Source organism: Theileria equi (genome assembly GCF_000342415.1).
Source record: "Theileria equi strain WA chromosome 2 map unlocalized gcontig_1105316255037, whole genome shotgun sequence".
Classification (NCBI taxonomy): Eukaryota; Apicomplexa; class Aconoidasida; order Piroplasmida; family Theileriidae; genus Theileria; species Theileria equi.
Window position 1 is genome coordinate 1,577,300 of NW_004668230.1, and position 19,041 is coordinate 1,596,340.

The 19,041-nt window shown below is 39.1% G+C and overlaps 11 protein-coding genes across 11 annotated transcripts; 7 read left to right on the forward strand and 4 right to left on the reverse strand.

Annotated features, from left to right (window-relative positions):
• Positions 1 to 462: 462 nt before the first annotated feature.
• BEWA_041900 (signal peptide containing protein) lies at positions 463 to 1,056 on the reverse strand (the record flags this gene model as incomplete). Its single annotated transcript, XM_004833547.1, has 1 exon — positions 463 to 1,056. The coding sequence occupies one exon, from the start codon at positions 1,054 to 1,056 to the stop codon at positions 463 to 465; it is 594 nt and encodes a 197-aa protein (XP_004833604.1).
• A 276-nt stretch (positions 1,057 to 1,332) lies between these two features.
• On the forward strand, positions 1,333 to 2,698 carry BEWA_041910 (hypothetical protein; the record flags this gene model as incomplete). Its single annotated transcript, XM_004833548.1, has 3 exons — positions 1,333 to 1,431; positions 1,483 to 1,536; positions 1,778 to 2,698. 3 exons carry the CDS (start codon positions 1,333 to 1,335, stop codon positions 2,696 to 2,698), a joined length of 1,074 nt encoding a protein of 357 aa, XP_004833605.1.
• A 286-nt stretch (positions 2,699 to 2,984) lies between these two features.
• On the reverse strand, positions 2,985 to 3,686 carry BEWA_041920 (ribosomal protein S26, putative). Its single transcript, XM_004833549.1, has 3 exons — positions 3,615 to 3,686; positions 3,190 to 3,371; positions 2,985 to 3,154 (listed from the first exon to the last, which is right to left on the reverse strand). The coding sequence occupies exons 2-3, from the start codon at positions 3,368 to 3,370 to the stop codon at positions 2,991 to 2,993; spliced, it is 345 nt and encodes a 114-aa protein (XP_004833606.1). The 5' UTR covers position 3,371; positions 3,615 to 3,686; the 3' UTR covers positions 2,985 to 2,990.
• A 51-nt stretch (positions 3,687 to 3,737) lies between these two features.
• On the forward strand, positions 3,738 to 4,599 carry BEWA_041930 (conserved hypothetical protein). Its single transcript, XM_004833550.1, has 4 exons — positions 3,738 to 3,938; positions 3,974 to 4,066; positions 4,142 to 4,217; positions 4,261 to 4,599. Exons 1-4 carry the CDS (start codon positions 3,881 to 3,883, stop codon positions 4,505 to 4,507), a joined length of 474 nt encoding a protein of 157 aa, XP_004833607.1. The 5' UTR covers positions 3,738 to 3,880; the 3' UTR covers positions 4,508 to 4,599.
• A 96-nt stretch (positions 4,600 to 4,695) lies between these two features.
• On the forward strand, positions 4,696 to 7,695 carry BEWA_041940 (conserved hypothetical protein; the record flags this gene model as incomplete). The annotated part of the gene is made up of 1 exon (XM_004833551.1): positions 4,696 to 7,695. The coding sequence occupies one exon, from the start codon at positions 4,696 to 4,698 to the stop codon at positions 7,693 to 7,695; it is 3,000 nt and encodes a 999-aa protein (XP_004833608.1).
• Positions 7,696 to 7,727: 32 nt separating this feature from the next.
• Positions 7,728 to 9,165, reverse strand: BEWA_041950 (protein kinase domain containing protein; the record flags this gene model as incomplete). Its single annotated transcript, XM_004833552.1, has 2 exons — positions 7,728 to 8,081; positions 8,119 to 9,165. The coding sequence occupies 2 exons, from the start codon at positions 9,163 to 9,165 to the stop codon at positions 7,728 to 7,730; spliced, it is 1,401 nt and encodes a 466-aa protein (XP_004833609.1).
• An 877-nt stretch (positions 9,166 to 10,042) lies between these two features.
• BEWA_041960 (conserved hypothetical protein) lies at positions 10,043 to 11,765 on the forward strand (the record flags this gene model as incomplete). Its single annotated transcript, XM_004833553.1, has 7 exons — positions 10,043 to 10,182; positions 10,513 to 10,627; positions 10,817 to 10,891; positions 10,989 to 11,089; positions 11,276 to 11,407; positions 11,443 to 11,549; positions 11,584 to 11,765. 7 exons carry the CDS (start codon positions 10,043 to 10,045, stop codon positions 11,763 to 11,765), a joined length of 852 nt encoding a protein of 283 aa, XP_004833610.1.
• A 312-nt stretch (positions 11,766 to 12,077) lies between these two features.
• BEWA_041970 (hypothetical protein) lies at positions 12,078 to 13,610 on the forward strand (the record flags this gene model as incomplete). Its single annotated transcript, XM_004833554.1, has 1 exon — positions 12,078 to 13,610. The coding sequence occupies one exon, from the start codon at positions 12,078 to 12,080 to the stop codon at positions 13,608 to 13,610; it is 1,533 nt and encodes a 510-aa protein (XP_004833611.1).
• A 565-nt stretch (positions 13,611 to 14,175) lies between these two features.
• On the forward strand, positions 14,176 to 14,672 carry BEWA_041980 (hypothetical protein; the record flags this gene model as incomplete). Its single annotated transcript, XM_004833555.1, has 3 exons — positions 14,176 to 14,181; positions 14,331 to 14,520; positions 14,587 to 14,672. 3 exons carry the CDS (start codon positions 14,176 to 14,178, stop codon positions 14,670 to 14,672), a joined length of 282 nt encoding a protein of 93 aa, XP_004833612.1.
• Positions 14,673 to 15,403: 731 nt separating this feature from the next.
• Positions 15,404 to 16,405, forward strand: BEWA_041990 (hypothetical protein; the record flags this gene model as incomplete). The annotated part of the gene is made up of 1 exon (XM_004833556.1): positions 15,404 to 16,405. The coding sequence occupies one exon, from the start codon at positions 15,404 to 15,406 to the stop codon at positions 16,403 to 16,405; it is 1,002 nt and encodes a 333-aa protein (XP_004833613.1).
• A 540-nt stretch (positions 16,406 to 16,945) lies between these two features.
• BEWA_042000 (hypothetical protein) lies at positions 16,946 to 18,205 on the reverse strand (the record flags this gene model as incomplete). The annotated part of the gene is made up of 1 exon (XM_004833557.1): positions 16,946 to 18,205. The coding sequence occupies one exon, from the start codon at positions 18,203 to 18,205 to the stop codon at positions 16,946 to 16,948; it is 1,260 nt and encodes a 419-aa protein (XP_004833614.1).
• Positions 18,206 to 19,041: the final 836 nt, after the last annotated feature.

Consider the following 19,041-nt stretch of genomic DNA (forward strand, 5'->3'; position numbering starts at 1 on the left):
GCCTCTCTTAACATCGCATCTGTACATTTATACCGTTATGTATGGAGTGAATATCAGAAAGGGTCACATTCTCCCTGAGAAGATGAGATTGTGGAACTAGACAAGGTCAAGTATCTAAGATAAACACGCTTATAGACCCAGATATCCACGGAATTACGATGGTTTAGAACATTAAAATACAGCCGTTACACTGTTACCAAGTACTGCATTTTGTACAACCTTTGAGTCAACATTAAAGTGGCTCAAATTCTTCCTTTTTGTCACAAGGAGCCCATATTCTTCTGGTTCCATTATATATCTGTCATCGGTTCATGTATTAGTATATGGTGGAAAGATGCAAGTCTACCATACCTATAAATGTAAGGAGACTATCATTAATTAAGCATGCACACTCATTGGAATGTGGGTAAGATATCAAATAATGGTATTCTACTATACTTATAAGAGATTACCCATGAGGAATCATTTTTTGGAATTTTTCTTCTTAGATTCAGGCTCTTCACTAGGAGGAGCCTCAGATTGAGGTGGAATATTAGGAGAGTCTTCAGACTGATCATTCGCTTTGGCAGACTTCTTAGTCGGTTCATTCTTTAGGTCCTCTAGTTTCTTGTCATAGTTTTCCTCAGTAATCTTCTTCCATTCACCATTGCCATTCTTTTCAAAATACTTTTTACCAACCCTCCCATGAGTTTTAGCGGAAATTAAGAGTAGTGAAGATTCATTCTTTTTAGATACTCTCGCCAATAGAAGTTTTTCACCCTCGGGAGTAGCCCAAAGTCGAGTCTCGTCTCCAACAACTAAAGTTACAGGGACACTCTTTGACGTATAGGTAGTATGTTCTACTCCACTAACTTCCTTTGTCTCTATGTTCACTTTGTCTTTATCAGGATTAGCTAAATCGAGAATGATATCAACACGACCAGCTGGCTGCGCATTTTCCTGTGGTTGATTCTGTTTCTCTCCCCCCTTTACTCCTCCTTTAGCGCCACCATTATCACCTCCACAGTGGCAGAGTCCCACCAGACATACCGTCCATAGTACGGTCAGAACCCTCATCCTACTCCCGCTTCTCAACTGGTGTGAGCAGAATGGGCAGTATGGATGAAGACAAACAATACGCAATAGGCGTGACAAAAGACTATAGGTCTAAACAATGGATAGTCTAACTAGATGTTGTAAAGGAGTATCATTCCAGGAACCTTAGATCCTCTACAGAGACTAATGCATGTCCAACCTAAGAACGAGAAACTAATGATCATATCTGGAAAGCAGACTAGGAGGTAGAGATACTACCAGGAGCTAGTATAGTATACTGGTGAGTAAAAATGTAGTATGACTGGTAAGGGTGTAACCATACAAATTGGTTACTATCCCGGAAGTGGAGGTCAAGTCAAAAAAGATGATAAAGGATACTATTACGATAGTGGCAATGTAAGAGTTAATCTGACGGATGAGTGGTATCCTGATTTAGAAGGAACATAGAAAGTTAACACTCCGGAAAAGGGTGGTAAAATAGGGAAGATTAATAAGGGAAAGGTAGCTCAGAATGGGTTTGGGACCTTAACTACTTATGATAGCGTTTCTGTATTTTACTGGTCTGGGGACAATAGTTTCAGCAATCCCCTCCTAATCCAACTTGGTGAGGGAGATAATGAGTACTATACATATAGCGGTAATACTTGGAGTAAAGAGACTGGTATAACTACCACTACTCTCAGGCAAGAACTAGATAAACTAAACTGTCAAAGGAACCAGGCTCACATTATAAATATTACAGAGAAGGGTGGTGGTACCAGTTATAAATGTCCCAGTTGTAAAGCAAGTCTCCGCGTATACCCATGGCACTGATTCAGGTACTTACTATAGACATTATATTCCTGGTTCCGGTTCAGTCTCTGGCTTTAAGAATGGTGGAAAGTGGCAACGTGGACTTCCATCTTTAAAGAGTGTTAGCGGTAGTGTTATCAGGGTCTACTGTGATAATTCTGATCAAAAACCTATTGCGATCGCTCAACAAGCTACTACAACTTACTGGTTCAGAAGAAATACTAGTGATGAAAATGCTTGGACTGCAGTCGCTACCGCTCCTAATCAAGCCTCGTCTGCTCTATCTACTCCTTCCGTTGATCTAGATCTCTCTAAGATGGATGGAAAATACAATTTTGGAGGTACCGAAATAAAGATGGCTGTACTACTTAGTCATATTGGTGATGGCTATTACAGATATCTGTATTCCCTGAGAGGTGCACCGTTCAAGGCTACTGAAATCAAGCATGGTCAAGGAACTACTCTTTCTGGTATAGACACTTCTACCAACCCCCTACTCAGTGTCTCTGCATACTATCTAGGAGACAGTCCCAATCTGGATAAGCTTCTCCTAGAACTGAGATCACAAGGTGGGAAGAATTACAACTACTTTTACAGAGATAAGAAGGATGCACCTACATGGTCCCCCTATCTTGGATCCGGAGGAAAAACTGGTAAGCAACTTGTTGGATCCTCTCTAAAGACAGAACTTGACAAGCTTAAGAAGACACAATTTCCTGATCCTCCACCGGACATTCTTCAGCAGATACTTGATTTCCTCAATTCTACTTCTGGAAAAATTACTGAAGGAGTTACAGGGGGTCTAACAACGGCTGGTACTTTGGGATACGGAGGATATAAGCTATTTATCTCCCTAGCTACTCGTCTGTAAAATACTTCACTCATCTACCCTTGGTAGGTACTAGCTCTTCCTCTAGACTACTCACTTGTTGGTATACTGGAATGCTAGAGAGTCTCTCACCTTAACCCTTGGTATACAGTATTACTCGTTTTGTTATTAAGGTGCATATCTTGAGACTTTTTCCATCACTTGCTTATTAGGGCATGCGCTAGTAAATCTCACAACCACCAGTAGAGAAGAGAGTATAGTACAAACGAATCATAAACCCATGCAAATGCTCAGGGGAGCACCTCCAAGAAATGCGTATCAGGTATATAAAGTTCTAATTATCCTTATTTGGAAGGTTAATCTTAACTTGGAGTGGTCTTGGGTGTACATAGGTACGGATCTTGCGAGCCTCTACAGAGCGTACACGAACAACTCTGGAGTGAATGGCGCAGGATACGCAGTAGCATTGCTTGATGTACAATTTTGGTAGGTTGAAGACTACAAATTGATGTTGACGCGGATGTAAAGCTTACCAGAGTATGCGCAGGCATCCTTGATATCTCTTTGTGAGCTGGCATCTACGATGTTTCTGACGTTGAAGCGCTTGATGGCCTTATCCTTTGGGACGGAGCGACCGCAGTTGCTGCAGCGAATGGGACGAACGCGGCCGCGTGCGTGCTTGGACCTACCGCCGTTTCTTCTCTTGAATGGCATTCTGCAACGTCTATGATTAAAATTCACAAATACGGCAGCGACATACGTCCATACACCACAGGAGAGGAATAAAGGGCATAGTCGCAGAAAAAATCGCAACACGAGCACAAAATCGTAGAAAATGGAAAAACAGATTCACGTAGGGGCCTACGCGAGGAAATTCCAAGCAAAGGGCACAAAAAGTAAAGCAATACGAAAAGTAGTCACGGACACTTGGTTTTAGCTGTCTGAGTGATTTTCTTACCTGATTATAAATTCAACTTTAAAATTGTTACCAAATTTGTAAATTAAAACGTTAGTTCAATATTTACTGGCCAATCTCATTGTGGGAGGCTTCCCCCACGACTGGTATGGAATCGCGTTACACAGTGACGATGGGCGACGTTCGCCAGACGCAACTTTTGTGCCGCGACTGTTGGTCTTTGGACTTGTTCTACTGAACTTGGGCGTCCTGCCCTCGGAATTTGTCAAATTTGGAGAGCATGATACGCACATTTCGGTACTGACTAAATGGGCGTAAACAGGCCATTTAACCGGATACATGACATTGGAGTCACCATTTATCCAGGCAAGTACCACGCAAATACCAATATAACCGCACAGAAAAGGCAAAGGACGGAGATTCGTCCCTGGAAGACGACTTTTACGCCTCGGAAATCGATGATTTGGACGACCAGTACGTAAAGGACGTTTACAGTACGTTTGTGTGCTATTATGTAGATAAGAATGGCGAAATTAGCACATAGAAACATCATATACACAACTCTACAGGAAGCGGAAACAAGGAGACTGAAGCTGTCTTGTGTTGCGCAGGTTGTTTCACTCCAATTTGCTACCAATGTCACTTGTAAGTCCATTACCATCCAAAAGCATCTCATGTGTGTCTGTAGCAACGGCTCCAAGTTCACCTCCAGCCATGCTTGCAATGTCTTTATCGAGGGGACTGAAGTGGAAGGTGACGAGTTTACGGACAAAATCACAAACAAACGAGGCTCCGTGGAAGATTCTGATTTGCAGACGAGCGTATTGCGCAAAGATCGCCGAAATGTAAACTGTGAAGAGTGTTGCAGCACGGTCGCTACTCTGGATGAATCCGGGACCTATCGCTTTAAGAACATTATCGCAAACAGACCATAGACTTTGTATGTCATGGGCGCAAAATGGAGAGCCGAAACAGCCTCTGAAAGGAATTAGCTCGATTGTCTGTGGGTACCATTCAGTGCGCTTGTGCAAGGCACTCCTACACACACTGTTGATAAATGCCAGTAAATTAAATCTACTCTTTGATTATTTGTACACTAATTATCCATAACATGTGTCCGTAAATGCCGAACAATGCCGGAATTCTGTTGGAATTGGTATCCTTGGATTTGAATCTTTTGGAAAGGTCATTGACGGATTTGTTGATCGCTTTAGGATGCGACTCTACGTTGTGCTCTGAATTTTCAGCTGAAAAGCTCAAGGATGGGAGATTTTACGAAACATTTAGCAGAAGGAGCCGAAATGAACGGATTTACTCGTACTTTAGGTGCTTTAAGAACTTGGACCTTCAAGTCGACAATTTCTGTAGGCTTTTGCACGTACACTTTGAGAGAGGGATAGCTTTATTGTACAGATGCGGGTTTACCACCTTTACACGCAAGGTGTTTCTCTTGGCCTACGTGGAGATTGTCTACGATTTCTACCACGGGATCCTCAAACAAACCACGCAGTACTCCATACATGACTGCCTCTACCTCTACAGGTTTTTTGTTGGCATGGACTACAAGCTGAACAGTCTGAACTTGCAGAATGTCTACATTAGAGATGAGATTTACGACTTGATCCTTCACACACTCTGGTACGCTCTAAAGGATGCATGGTGGATGTACGTTTACGCTGATGAGATCAAGTATCTCTTTCCGTTTTTGTCGCATATGAGAGTCCAGGAAGGACGGGAAATTGAGATTCGAGATTTAGAACATGTTTTGCATAATCTGCAATTTGTCGTTACAGCGCTGAATATACAGGATAATTCAGTGGATTTTAATTTATATGGGAGCATAAGCTGTGGTTCTGATATTGAAAACTGCAGTGTCTACGACCCAGGTGCATTTAACCCGCATGATATATCTGATTTGCACATGGCATACGGTGAATCCACACTTGATATTTCAATGAACAAGAGGGATGTGTACGGGAATATACACACAGATTGTAATATAAAAAAGGTTATGCTAGATGAATCGGCAAATATAAACGACCTCGCAGGTGTAGATAATGGTGTACCATTTGGTGCAAATACTTTTGATCTAGAGGATACAAGTGCTGTGAATGATGAGGAAAATGGGATGCAGAATGGATTAACTACCGAGCAAGGTCCCCGTAATCCTACCGCTTCTTCCAGTGTTACATCTACACTAGACGTTAAATTGCTGGATGAATCTATAAGCAACTTGCAAATGTACATTAAAAATATGAATGAAATTGGTAGCCTGGAATTTCCTCGTGAACATGTTTTTTCGCATATAGAAATGGACATGGCAGATTCTAGTAGTATAGATACAGAAGAAGAGGACCCTGTGGACGCGGATGGAGAGAATGAAAAAAGGTCTGATTCTTTGCCAATGAATTTTTCGCTTTCATCAGAAAATGTAAAAACATCTGTAGAATCCACAGATAGTTTTTACAAGGATACGCTTTGGCCAAATCTCATTTGCAAGTCCTTGGTAGGATCCATTTATGTATTCCTTTTTGAATCTTATTTACGTGTACAGCATGAATCTTTAAATCGCAACTTTTCAAGTTCTTCCACTTACATTTATCAAATGTGCACAAAACTTGAAAATTTGAGGACGCTTTGGAGTATTATAAAGCAAGTGAACTCAAAATGGACGGAGAACTCTGGAACTAGATTTTTATTTCCCACAATTTCAAGGTTGACTTTGTTACATAATAACATTATGCGTGCGATCTCAGCAGAAGCCTCACGTCCTACTATAAACTATTTAAAGGGGCTCCATTTTATGGACGACTCACAGTTATATAGGGAAATTTTGTACAATAAAGAGTTTTTAATCGGACCAGATGGCCCCCTTGCACTGCATATAAAAATATTACCGACTCGCTACAAGCTACAAATTTGCATGCAAGTTTTTGGACCTATCATCATGGAATATGCCTCTAGACCGGTGAATGAAGAATCGGCTATATTTGACTCTTTGGCGCTCTGGGATTCAATCGTTTCAGTTGTAGACATTAATGGTAACCCAGGGCTTATTGAAGATGAAAACATACAGATGTTGGCATATTATTTGGAGGAAATAAAATTTTCCGCTGATGTCAAGCTGGATAATTTGGTTAGACGTATGAATAAATGTGTTAGCATGGACACTAGAAATGACGCTATAGACGAGTATTTCAGTATAAATGATTTAAACTACAGAGTTCAAGACCGTGTAAGTGACCGAAAAAGTATGGATAGTCTCAGCTGTAATGCTAAATGCAAATCCTTGGACGATTCCAACAGCGTTGACAACTTGAGGGCTGAGCCACTTTTACATAAAGACACAAGTACGCCAAAACTAATGCTTAATTTGGGTGACAATGTAATCAGATCTGGTAGTTTTTACACTAGTAAAAGTGGAAGATCCTATATCACGTCAAGGCCAAACAGTGGGTTATCTTTGGAGCAAGACGATACACAACGTACTAGTCATGTAGAAGATATGCTTATAGAGTATATTTATGATATATTGAGTGACTTTGTAATATATCCAGAAAGAAAGACACACCTTTTATATTCCAATGTCTGGATAAACGGAGCTAGGAGGAAAAAGATACTTCTTTTTGGTTCACTTTTACTACTTTTCCGTGAAAACTCTCTTTTACAGCCGGTTGGATTTATAAACTGCAACTCTATTACTTCTATACTTTCTCCAGAGACAATTGTTCAAATTCATCCCAAGATTGAACTTTTGGAAAACATGCCAAAGGGTGTTTACGCGAGTGAATCAACTAGTCGTGAAGGGAGTGTATGTGACCCAGGTGATCGTACATCGCATTGCATTGGTGAAGTTTTACACGCAGATTCATATACACCATCAAACGTTTGTTGGGGATGGAGAATGCGTTTGGAACTGAGCGACATTTGTGTAACAAAGTTGTCTGGAGAGGATAGTCAAACCGAGTTTGTTGACTTTGAATTTATGAACCCGGAACATCGCAAAATTTGGTACAAGAGGGTGAAATCAGCCGTAAAGGATGCACAATGTATAAAGGATATTTGTTGCAACAAGGAAACAATTTCATGGCCATATCACACGTTATTTTTTGATTCAATTTGATTTTAATATTTGTAATGGATAAAAATACATTACTATTCTGTGATTTTGTTTAGCATTTGGACAAATTCGTCGAAATCAATTTCTCCGTCTCCATTGGTGTCAATTTCATCTAATATCGCATTCCACGTGTTATCTGGAATCTTTGTCCTACCAAAGATTGACGCAATTTCGGCTTTGCTGATTTTTCCAGATCCATCAGTGTCAAATGTTGAGAATGCAAGTTTTAGTCGTTCATTTGATAGTAGTTTGTTTTTGTCGATACAGCCAGTGATGAATTCTGAATAATCGATGAAGCCATTTTTGTCAAAATCCACAGCTTCAAGAATCGAATCTACTTCCTTTTCAACTTCACTGGCACTTAACTTTTCGCATTCATTTCTCATTTTCTGCAGAATTTAATGTAAAATATATGGAGGTTCTTACCTGGATCTTTCCATACCCTGCAATGAGTTCCTTTCTGTCTAATGTCCCATCTCCATTTATATCCAATTCCGTGAATAATTTCGACAATTCTTTAACTTCTTCGTTGCTTGTAAATCGATTTGCAATTAAAAGCATTGCAGCTTCTGCAAGTTTCTCCGATTTTCTGAATTTTTTGAGGTTGTGCAGATAATCAGCATGTACTGCAGCGTCCTCATTAAGTAAAGAACCTGTAGAGAACTTGCAGATGAAGGGATGCCTCAGTGCTTGTTCTGCACTTGGCCTCTTTTTAGGATCAAATGTAAGCAAACGATTGATCAAGTCCTTTGCATCACTTGAGACATCATTCCACTCAGCACTATTAAATGAGAATTTACCAGTTTCGACCATTGAAATGATTTCTTCATCAGTTTCTCCACCGAATGGTGGATATCCACAGAGTAAAATATACAATATTACACCAACTGACCACAGATCACACTTTTCGTTGTAATCTTTTTTTAGAACTTCCGGGGCAATGTAGTAGACAGTTCCCATCTTTTCTCTCATGCCCTCAACATATTTGGTAGATAGACCAAAATCCACAATTTTAATCTGCATTTCCTGTGATTCCTTTGCATCCAGGAGTAAGTTTTCTGGCTTTAGATCCCTATGTACAATACCATTTTTATGTAGATAATTCACGCCAGATAAAACTTGTTTGATTATTAAAGAAGCCTTTTGCTCACTCATATGTCCACATCTTACAATTTCATCAAACAATTCTCCACCATAACAGACATCCATTACAATGTAACATGCCTGTGAATCTTCAAAAAAATCGTACAATCTTGCAATGTTTGGGTGGTCCATATTTTTCAAAACTCCGACCTCCGAATATATTGACGAGTTTGTACTTCCAAGGTGTTGCTTATTTATGACCTTTACAGCACATTCCTGCTGTGATACGTCATGTTTGCAGAGATAAACGTCTCCATAGGCTCCACCCCCAAGTTTTTTAATTCTCGAGTAGCTATCCGAAAAGTTGGAATACTTTCTCACTATGGCCATACCTGTAATGTTTGTGTATTTTTGTTCAAAGTATAGTATGGGTAGTATGGATGAAGAGTCCAGTGAGCTGTGAAGATTTCCAAGTCACGAGAATGAGATCCAGGGCAACCACGGAGGTACTACCAGAATTCTAACGTACTCTTTCGCCCATCCTTCCTTCTTATACAGACTCCCTACGGTCGTCCGGTAACCTCCGGTCTATGGACCTACACAGTGAGGAATCCCCTGTTGCATAGGCTCCCGGAGGTCGCCATAGAGCTCTTTCCAGTCGGATGGTCCCTCATTCTTCGGGACTTGGGAATCTTTGCTTCACTATGGACTTTGCATTCTTACCTGGATGGACTTGAATATCTGCATCCTCTAGGTCGGTAGCGCAGGAATCCAGTGCCCTCAGGCCTTTGCCGGGATCTAATTTGGACTTCCTGGGCGTGGAGTGTTTAATACCCATTCTCAAAGATTATAAACTCTGACGTGGTTTTGCATTCCTGTGCAAACAAGTGCAGACAAATGACACTGGCATTTCATGCTGGCGCCGACTGGATATATGCAGTCACCCTCCAGATTCTGTGGAAAATTCTTCAAGATTCAATGAGAAATTTCCACAACCACACAGGAATTTTCCAGGGCTTTGTATTTACCCTTGAACAAATCGAGTGTGTAGGCTAGAAACCGCCATCCGCTAACCCTAACACATTGGGTCTTGCATCCACTTTATATCATTATGTATATAAAATATGAATTAGACTGAGTCTAATGTCAAATTTCCAGATTTTCTCTGCACTATATATCCTCGGTGGACGGGAGGCCCAGAATCCACATTTTCTACCTATGCTGCATATTTCGTCTCTACTTCGCGTAACATTCTGATGAGCATATTATGTATTCTGCGGTAGCTCCAATTAAATCAGTTCAAGTGGACGACATAGACATTCACTTCAAGGACTCCCTCTACGAGGCTTCTTATCACCTCTACACGCAAAAAATACACTCCATATGGATCAGAGGAACAATTTTATCGTAAGTTTTGCCCATACATGTCCTTTCCAGTTCGGCTGGAATGAATATGAACGATGGAATGACAAGAATGGCGATAATGGAACGCTACATTTGGCTAAAGTGACGTAAATTTATCTTCAATGAAGTATTCTATTGAGTGGAGGAAGGATGATCACATCTTCATCCTGTTACCAGCGTGAAGATTTACCCTGGAATTATTACAAGGGTGATGTCTTCATTTTGCATTCAATTTTGAAACAAATCACAATACACGCCAATTCTTGTCATTCCCTCATTCATATGGCCACTGAAAAAATTCACACTTTATTCCATGTTACATTCCATTTATAGAATCGACTATGAGAATCAGCACTTTGACTTTGACGACGGCTTTGGGAGAATATTAAGGATTCAGTACTGCAAAGCGTACATTTTGCCACAGCTATGTGATACCTCTGTACTTACGGTAGGTTTGCTATACATTTCTGCACATGTATGAATGCCCATTGAATGGTAATTCATTCCTCATTTTGTGAAGCTACCACTTTAATTGGCAGCACGAATCACTAAATTCTCCAGTGTAGTGTATGTAAACGGTAATGTATGAGCCATTTATGGTATCACGTATTACTCTTGTACTTTTTAAAATATTCAGGTTGGGGCTAAAGTATCGATTATTTGTGGAATTTCTCACATTATATTAGACAACGAGGCGCTATTGCATTTTAAGGTTTGTTTTGGTCAGCCTCATCCTTGTTTTACTATCCTATAATACCTATTTGCTTATTCTTTTACTCTATACACATGCTGTAATGTACAATTTTTAGTTGATAAAAATTTCTGAGTTGGTGGAATCTGACCAAGACTATTGGCCTCTCAAGGTAGCTTGTGTATACTATGAACAAGATTCGCAGATTAGTGAGTGGCAGTTGATGGTAAACAATGTCGTTTGATCCGATTACACAAAGCACAATTTATGATGACACTGTCATCAGGAGGTTGGTTTATTCTTTCACATGGAGCATCCATACTTTATATTAACTCTAGGATTTTCAAGGGAGTACATTATATGCCCAGCAAATCCTGGAAGTATCACAAATACACACTAATTTAGCTTTCGTGTTGGTGTGGCATTTAAAGACCGATTTGCAGCCACTAATGGCATGGACTGGGATAGGTTGGGAGAGACTATGATTACATCATCAAATGACAAGACGGTATACATATATTCTGTAAACAAGGCGGGGTGAGTATTCATCGCATACCCATGTAACCTTTTAGTGTAACAAATGTGCTTCAAAGCAAAAAACATGGTGTGGAACTTGTAAAGTTTACACACGAAGGACCTAGACAGATTGTATGTTCGTCGTCAAAAGAGGCTCCTCAAGGTAGTTTAACACTTTTTGTGATATAATTATATAGCTGCTGTGCGTCTGTGGGATATTATTGAGAATAGATACATAAAGAGTTTTCCACTAACAATACCACTCTGTAAGGGAGTTGGAATTTTATCGCACCCGACTCGAAATTTGATGTTGACCAATGACACTGATGGAAATGTTTCCATTTATTCTCATGATAACGTGTCACCAATGGTGAGTTAATATTGCATAATAGCTACAAAGCGCATGCATGAAGGACGACACAGGATAAGGATACGTGAGTGTTGATACTTGTTCATCTTGTTCTGTGGATACTCTCTGACAATGAGCTAGTTGTGAGGGAGGATGAATGTATGGATGAGGGGAAGTAGATGGGAGACCAATGTAGGAAGTGCTTGATCAATATGTAGACTATAGTGACTAGACTTTAAGTGGAGGTGAAACCCTAAATATGGAGGATTAGTGATCATGTTATAATGAAGATAGTTCAAAGGGGCTCAGTCATCACTTGATCCTCTTAGCTAGCAATCTAGAATGCCTGCTCAACCTGGTGTTACTGTAGATATAAAGGAGGATGTTCCTCATGGACAAGGATCTACTAAGATATATGGTCCTCCTGACCAAGAAGTTAAGCTGACAAAGAAAGAGAATCCTCGAGGTTCTGGCTTCTGGAAGTTTACACATACCAAAAAGGGTAGAAAACATTTTTCTATCAGGGAAATACAATATAATAAGCAGAATACTGATGGTATAGATATTTATCCTGGTACTAAATTTAAAAGTTTGGCCGTTTGGTACTGGATCTATGACCAATCAATGAATAACCCCTTATTAATAGAAATATGGGATGAGAACAATGAATATAAGTATCGCGTAAGTAATGGTAATTGGAAATGTTGGCAACATCTTGATGGATATTCAGACCCTCAAAATAGTCCGCTCATCGGTAAGGATATTGAAAAGGAACTCGACAAACTTAACTGTTCATTTAACGATGCAGTTACCATAGATATTAGTATGAATGTATCTGAAAATAACCAGTCATACTGCTGTGGAAAACATGATCATAGTAAGATTTCTGTTGAGAAGAGTGTTGTATCTGTTAATAGATTAAAATCTATCGACTACTATGTTCACACCGTTAATACCGGAGTTCATGTAGCCAAAATTAAGTACGACGAGAATTGTATAGATAGCCAAGTAAGGATGATAAAATCTCATGCGTTAACATTGTCAATCTCTGTTCCAATCAGTGTCTCTGTATTTTACTCTTGTACTGATCCAAAACTGATATATCTTGATACCTCTAAAACTAGCACAGAAATCCAGGTCACAGGCTGGCATCAAAGGGAGGGTAAGAATAGACATAGATGGACAGAAGTTTCTGATGGCCCAAAAGAAGCACCTGATAGTATCAGAGAGAGTAATAATGAAGATGAATTTAACAAACTTAAAGACGTACTAGAAAGTGCCGTTGTCGATTCTGCTGATATGGAAGAGCCTGATGTACCAGAACTTGAAGACCTTGAGGAAGAAGATGAAGAGGAGGAAGAGATAAAGAGGGGTGAAAAACAGGTTCCTGACGCTGGTAGAGGAGAATACAGTAATGAAGATGATGGAGCTGGAGAAGACCATATTAAAAAACTGCTCAATGGTTTACTAGATTTTGGACTAAATGTAGCCACTAAACTTGGACCTGTTGCGGTCGGTGTAGCTGAAGTAGCTAAAGAGGCTGCTCCCGGAGTTTTTCGTGTTCTATCTCTCGGTAATCCTAGTTCTGCTACATATTCACCTAAAGGATCTCAACCTCAAATAAAACTTGCTCTTCCTGAAGAATATACTGGATCTCCTGCTCCTAATCCTGAACCTGCTCCTCTTAAACTTTCTTCTGAAGAATCTCTTCCTACTTCCAAAGAATCTACATCTGCTCTTACTGTTGTTGCTCCTGCTGGCATTTCTATAGGATATATAATCTCTTCTGTTTGTGGTGGAAGTGCTGCAGTTGGTATAGCTGGATGGAAACTTTATAATCGCTATAAAGGAGACCCTTGGGTACGACAAATCTAATGATCCGCGGATATCTATGTTCTAGGAAACACCAAAAGTATGACCAGCTATCATTTACAAATACTCACTACCTACTGTCTGAAAATAGGGAACCAAGTCCGTATTACCATAACCAGTTATGTACATGCATGAAGTCTTCTTTTCATTCCCTGGACTAGTCTGTCTACTCCTGACATCTCTTTCAAGATTTATTTTTAGATTGTTATCTTGTTGATGTAATGGGTACTGAGTAGTTGGTCTAATGGAGTACTTATGGTTAATAATTTGGAATAGTGAATCTTTTTACTTAATTTTAAATCCCTGCTCTGTCACTTCTTTGTACCATTCAAGATTTTGGAGAACAAATGATTTTGCAATGGACATAAAATTTGTTGAAATCATGCTATAATCTTCAGATATTCACGATTATATTTTTCATAAATAATTTTAGAACATTAATTTTCAGCATACCTTCAATAAGCATGGGCCTTCTGTTGCCGCTTTTGATTTTGAAGGGTTAATTATCGGAAAATATGACGGGATAAGCTCTCAGATTAAAAACTTATCTCTCTATGATTTAAACAAAATGCAGGTGGGTTTGCATAAACTTTAACACTACATTAATTGCAGACTGCATTCAAAACATTTGATTTATCTCACGTACTGAAGAAGACAGAAGATGTTGTGGTATGTTGTTTATTATAGTATTTCAATCTCTTAATACCTACATCAAATTTATAGAGCGTTTTATTTAATCCAAACGGAAGGTATATCATACTTGGTACAAATTTTTGCCGTCTAATTTGCATAAATTCCGTGAATGGTGCTGCAATATTTGCATGCTGTTATGGAGAAGTTCCAGCGGTAAAGTCACATTCGGACAAATTTTGCTTTCCACATATTTCTCCAGATGGAAAGTATCTTGTTTGTGGTAAGTATTTCGTGGTTGTAGATAATTATAAGTTTTATAATGATACCCATATAAATCTCTTCACAGGCTGTTTTGATGGGAGTGTAAAGGTTTGGAACTTCAAGGGACAACTTGTTGCTTCGTTTTCTGGACACGAAGGTGAGGATATTTAGATGTGGAAATTATGCTTCTCGTAAAAAATCTTTACAAATACGTTCAGGACCACCTTCGTTTGTTCTATTTAATCCACGAAAGGCCCTTTTAGGCTCTGCATGTGTAAAAATTGCATGGTGGCAACCGAGTCACTATAATAATCCGCTATAGACTAAATTTACACTTTAGTATTATGTTGGTTAAATACTATATCTCACATTCTTAAATGTCTATCCCTCAATGGAAATTTACGGATACAGTGCCATAATATCGAGCACTATATGGATGATAAGAGCGTTTAAAAGTTTAAAAAAGCAAAGAATGATTCATGATTCAATAAAACAAGTAAAGAATAAATTTTGTGAGCAAGTTAAGGAATAAGAGCTGGGTACTAAAACCATTAAGCCATATTTTTATTGTGCAAATTGCGCCATATCTATTCCACAGAGGCCATTACAACTTTAATTCCATGAATTATAGTTTGCTATTAGTTATCATCATGGTAGGTACTTTTGTTAAATGTCACCTATTTTATAAAAAACTCCTGCATGCAACTAGGATGGGGATCATATTTTTTAACAAATCCGCATTAATTTATTCACTTGTTGAAGGGTAGTTCGACTGATCAAAAATGTCTTCATCATCTTCTTAGTCTACTGGAAAATCACTGGATCCATAGGATCATTGATATTATCGCATCCTTTAAACTTAAAATTGTATAATAGGCATATTTTCCTCACAGCATATCTCGATGAGTCAAAAAGATAGAGTTATGAAAATAGATATAAGCTTCAAACCAAATAAAGATAATATAAGTATTGATTCTCACGGAAGAAAGTTCTATTATTACAAAGATGAATCCTCTGGGAATTATGTTACAGTAGAAGAATATTCTGGACTAAAAAATTTTCCGGGGTATATACAAGTTAAACATCGTGCAGAGGCTAGGTACAAAATTTCTGAGGTAAAAAACGAGGGAAAGAACACCGGAATCTATTGCGGTCACTTTGGAAGCGACTTTGTTTCGATTTATTATTGGACTAGAGATGAAGATCGTAAAAATCCTCTCCTCATAGAGGTAGATGGAAAGTCAGAATACTATACACCTTCAAAGGAGTATGATAAATGGGATTTCCAACGTCATATAACGTTGAATGAGATTCTAAAGAAACTTGATAAACAGAACTGTAGTAGAAATAATGCTCACATCATTGATATTAACCGTATCGATGGTAATTACAATTGTCCAAGTTGTAATAAATGTCTGATAGAACTGGAAAAAGTTAGTAATTCCAACTACACCATGTGTGATCATCATACTAAATATTGGTATGACAAAGTTGGAAGGATTAAAGAAGGTTCTATCAACTTTACCGGACTTGAAACAATCAGTGAATTTCGACGTGCATGTGTATATCACTATAAGAACAGGATACCCTTGATCTATCTACAACTTGAAGATGGAGATTATAAAGGTGGATGGTTCACAAGAGAGATGATGTATGGCTCAAATTGGATTCTAGCTAATAATGCACCACTTTCTGCATATGAAAAACAAGGAGTTACAAGTTTTTTAAAGGAAATAAATAAAGAAAACTATAACATTTTCCAGATAATAAAGCTACCCATAGCGTGCGCTGTACTTGGAACTTTCAGCCTTTTTAGCACATGTGAAGCATACTGCATAATATTTTCCCAGGATAAAAGTTTAATACTTAGGGGAATACGATTCCTAGCAAGTCTAAGATCGTAATACATGTTAACTGCTTTCTAACTACTATCTGTCCCCGGAATTTCCAATTAGTTCCATAACATGCATTCATAATTTAGCTGTCGTTTCCAGATCCTATAAACTTCCATATAAAACATGGGAACTGTTTAGAATGAATACATCAATAGCGGATTTGTAAACCGTGGTTCATCCAATGGATATAATGTAGTCTCTGAGCCACCTTTCCAAATCCATAGCCTTGCTAAATTAAATGAGAAGGGTAATAAATGGCTACGCTAAGACACTTGTCCTTGTCACTCTTACAAACAGTCTTACCACTATCCAAAATGTCCTTGAAGTAGTTTTTGCATATATCACATTCCTTACTACCTCCAGCAACTAGAGAAACGAAGGAAGTTATTTATACCATTAGACACTCACAAAGAGCAATAGCAAGAATAAGCAAATGATGGAAGTACTCTCATAACATGTACCTCTATAACAAAACGAGTAGTACTGTATACCAAGAGTTAAGGCTATAGACTCCCTATCATTCCAGTACACCAACAAGAGAGGAGTACATTACAGGCGAGCAATTAGTTGTGCAAGTAGAGCGGGGCCCTTCCACGCAGCAACACCGATGAGACCTGTTCCTATTGTTCCACCAACTGCTCCTCCTATTATGGCAGTGGTATTATCTCCTGGAGATTCGTCATCAGAAGAAACTGCCTGAAGTTGAGCTTCAGCAGCAAGTTTGGGAAAAAGAGCAGAAAAGGGTTTAGGAATATTAGCAGTAAAATGAGAGGCTAGTTGAGGATGAGTATCTCCAGGATTAGGACCACATCCAACACTCTCTAGTGCACCCTTAAGTTTGGACCAGTTATCCTCCTTACAGTTATTAATGATCTCCGGTGTTATATCTTTGAGATTAGGGATTTCTGTCCATGGTTTACTATCCTGAGTTCCCTTATGGTACCAACCTTTAGCATTAGATTTAGGTGAATAAAGATAGATCAATACAGGTTCCTTAGTTTTATTAGAGTATAATGCATAGATGCTTTCTACATCAGAGGTGGGAAAGTCTAACCCAGTTAGTTTTATACTCTTCTTTTTACCACTATACTGACCACCTTCATTGTACTTGATAGCAGCAATACTATATCTGCTATCACTGATGGAGTGCTTTTGATATGAAATAGAGCTTGCATTGTGACCACATTGTGCGCAGGGAATTGTCACAGGGGTAACAGTGACCTTTTCAGCCCCTCTATGGTAATGGTTATAGCAACAATACTGTGTTCCTTTTCCATTCTTGATACCATCCTTAGATACAACATAGTAAAGATCTATGGTTACAGCCTTGTTGCGTTTACAGTTAAAGTCATCCAGTTTTTTCTCTAGGTCCTCAGGTGGAAGAGATTGTTTGGGAGGAGAACTGAAATTAAATCGATGCCATTTAGGACTGCCACTACTTTTGGCATAATACTTAGTTCCATCTGATTCAGTGGTAACCCCTACCACGAGAACCTTACTAGGATTCTCATTATCATGCTTCCAGTAATAGGCAGAAACCGAGTTAACATTATTCTTTGGGAGTTCTGGAACATTTTTAACTTTAGGAAGATTTATTTTTTTACCATTATCATCCAAGATTTCCAAGAGTGTGAACTTTCCTCCATTATCAGCCCTGTGTTCATACCTGTAGAAGTCAGACCCAGGAGGGTGAGTGGTTCTTTTGACTTTAATAGTAACACCATTACCACCTCCATTATATTCCTTAGCAGCTGGAGGATCTCCCTTAGGCTTTTGTAAGAGCTTAATGATTACTTCTTCATTCGCCATTATTACTAAGGTGTATAGACAACGATGCTCAGAACAAATCCCAGAACACTGCCATTACAGCTTATTAGTAGTCTAGTTTCATCCAATGATGGTCTCTGTTTCCTTTGGACGTCTATCCATTAAACACTGCCATCATAAGAAGAGGTGTATCAACACTCTTACCACTAATACTACATTGTTGCCAAGCATGTTAAATCAGTTCCTCTCATACCATTTTTCCATGGTAGTACTCCATTCATGTCTCAACTGGTGTGAGCAGAATGGCCAGTATGGATGAATGGTGGTAACTATGTAAAGAAGAGACAATAGGCGTGACAAAAGACTATAGGTCTAGACAAACAAGGGCAGAGATACAAGATGGGCTTGAACTACTCCATTCTTAGGGACTTTGGATCCTCTACAGAGAGCTATGCATGCTAGGTTGAGGATGAAGAAGACCTTACAGGAGTGATCTAATGATAGTTAAGGGTGATGGAAAACAGACTGTTGGAAGTAAGAAAGCGTTTGTGGCGAGAGACAGATACCCATAAGAATGAACAAGTTACCACTCCAGCAGTTAGGAATATGGCTAGTGAAGGCTTATATAGAAAAACTTTTGGAGATGTTTACGTGGAATTTAGACGACTGTTTTACGGGTTTACGAGACAGACTATTCACAATTCAACACAGAGGGCAGTTTCCTGCCCATTGGTTAAACTCTGCCAATCCCAAGGCCAGCAGACAAAACCTCATTCTTTGAACCACCAAACGATATAGTTACAAACCTAGAGACATTCTCCCGAGTGGACCATCCGTAACGCCAACAAAAGGGACTGACTACACTGGAGCATGCAAGA

What these genes read in the sequence shown, in the direction of transcription:
- BEWA_041920 (XM_004833549.1), bottom strand. Translation starts at nt 3,370, where the DNA reads ATGCCATTCAAGAGAAGAAACGGCGGTAGGTCCAAGCACGCACGCGGC. An exon ending in GGATGCCTGCGCATACTCTG is followed by an intron (nt 3,155 to 3,189) that starts GTAAGCTTTACA and finishes ATCAATTTGTAG; the next exon opens with TCTTCAACCTACCAAAATTG.
- BEWA_041930 (XM_004833550.1), top strand. Translation starts at nt 3,881, where the DNA reads ATGGGCGTAAACAGGCCATTTAACCGGATACATGACATTGGAGTCACC. An exon ending in TGGAGTCACCATTTATCCAG is followed by an intron (nt 3,939 to 3,973) that starts GCAAGTACCACG and finishes ATAACCGCACAG; the next exon opens with AAAAGGCAAAGGACGGAGAT. An exon ending in GTACGTAAAGGACGTTTACA is followed by an intron (nt 4,067 to 4,141) that starts GTACGTTTGTGT and finishes ACAACTCTACAG; the next exon opens with GAAGCGGAAACAAGGAGACT.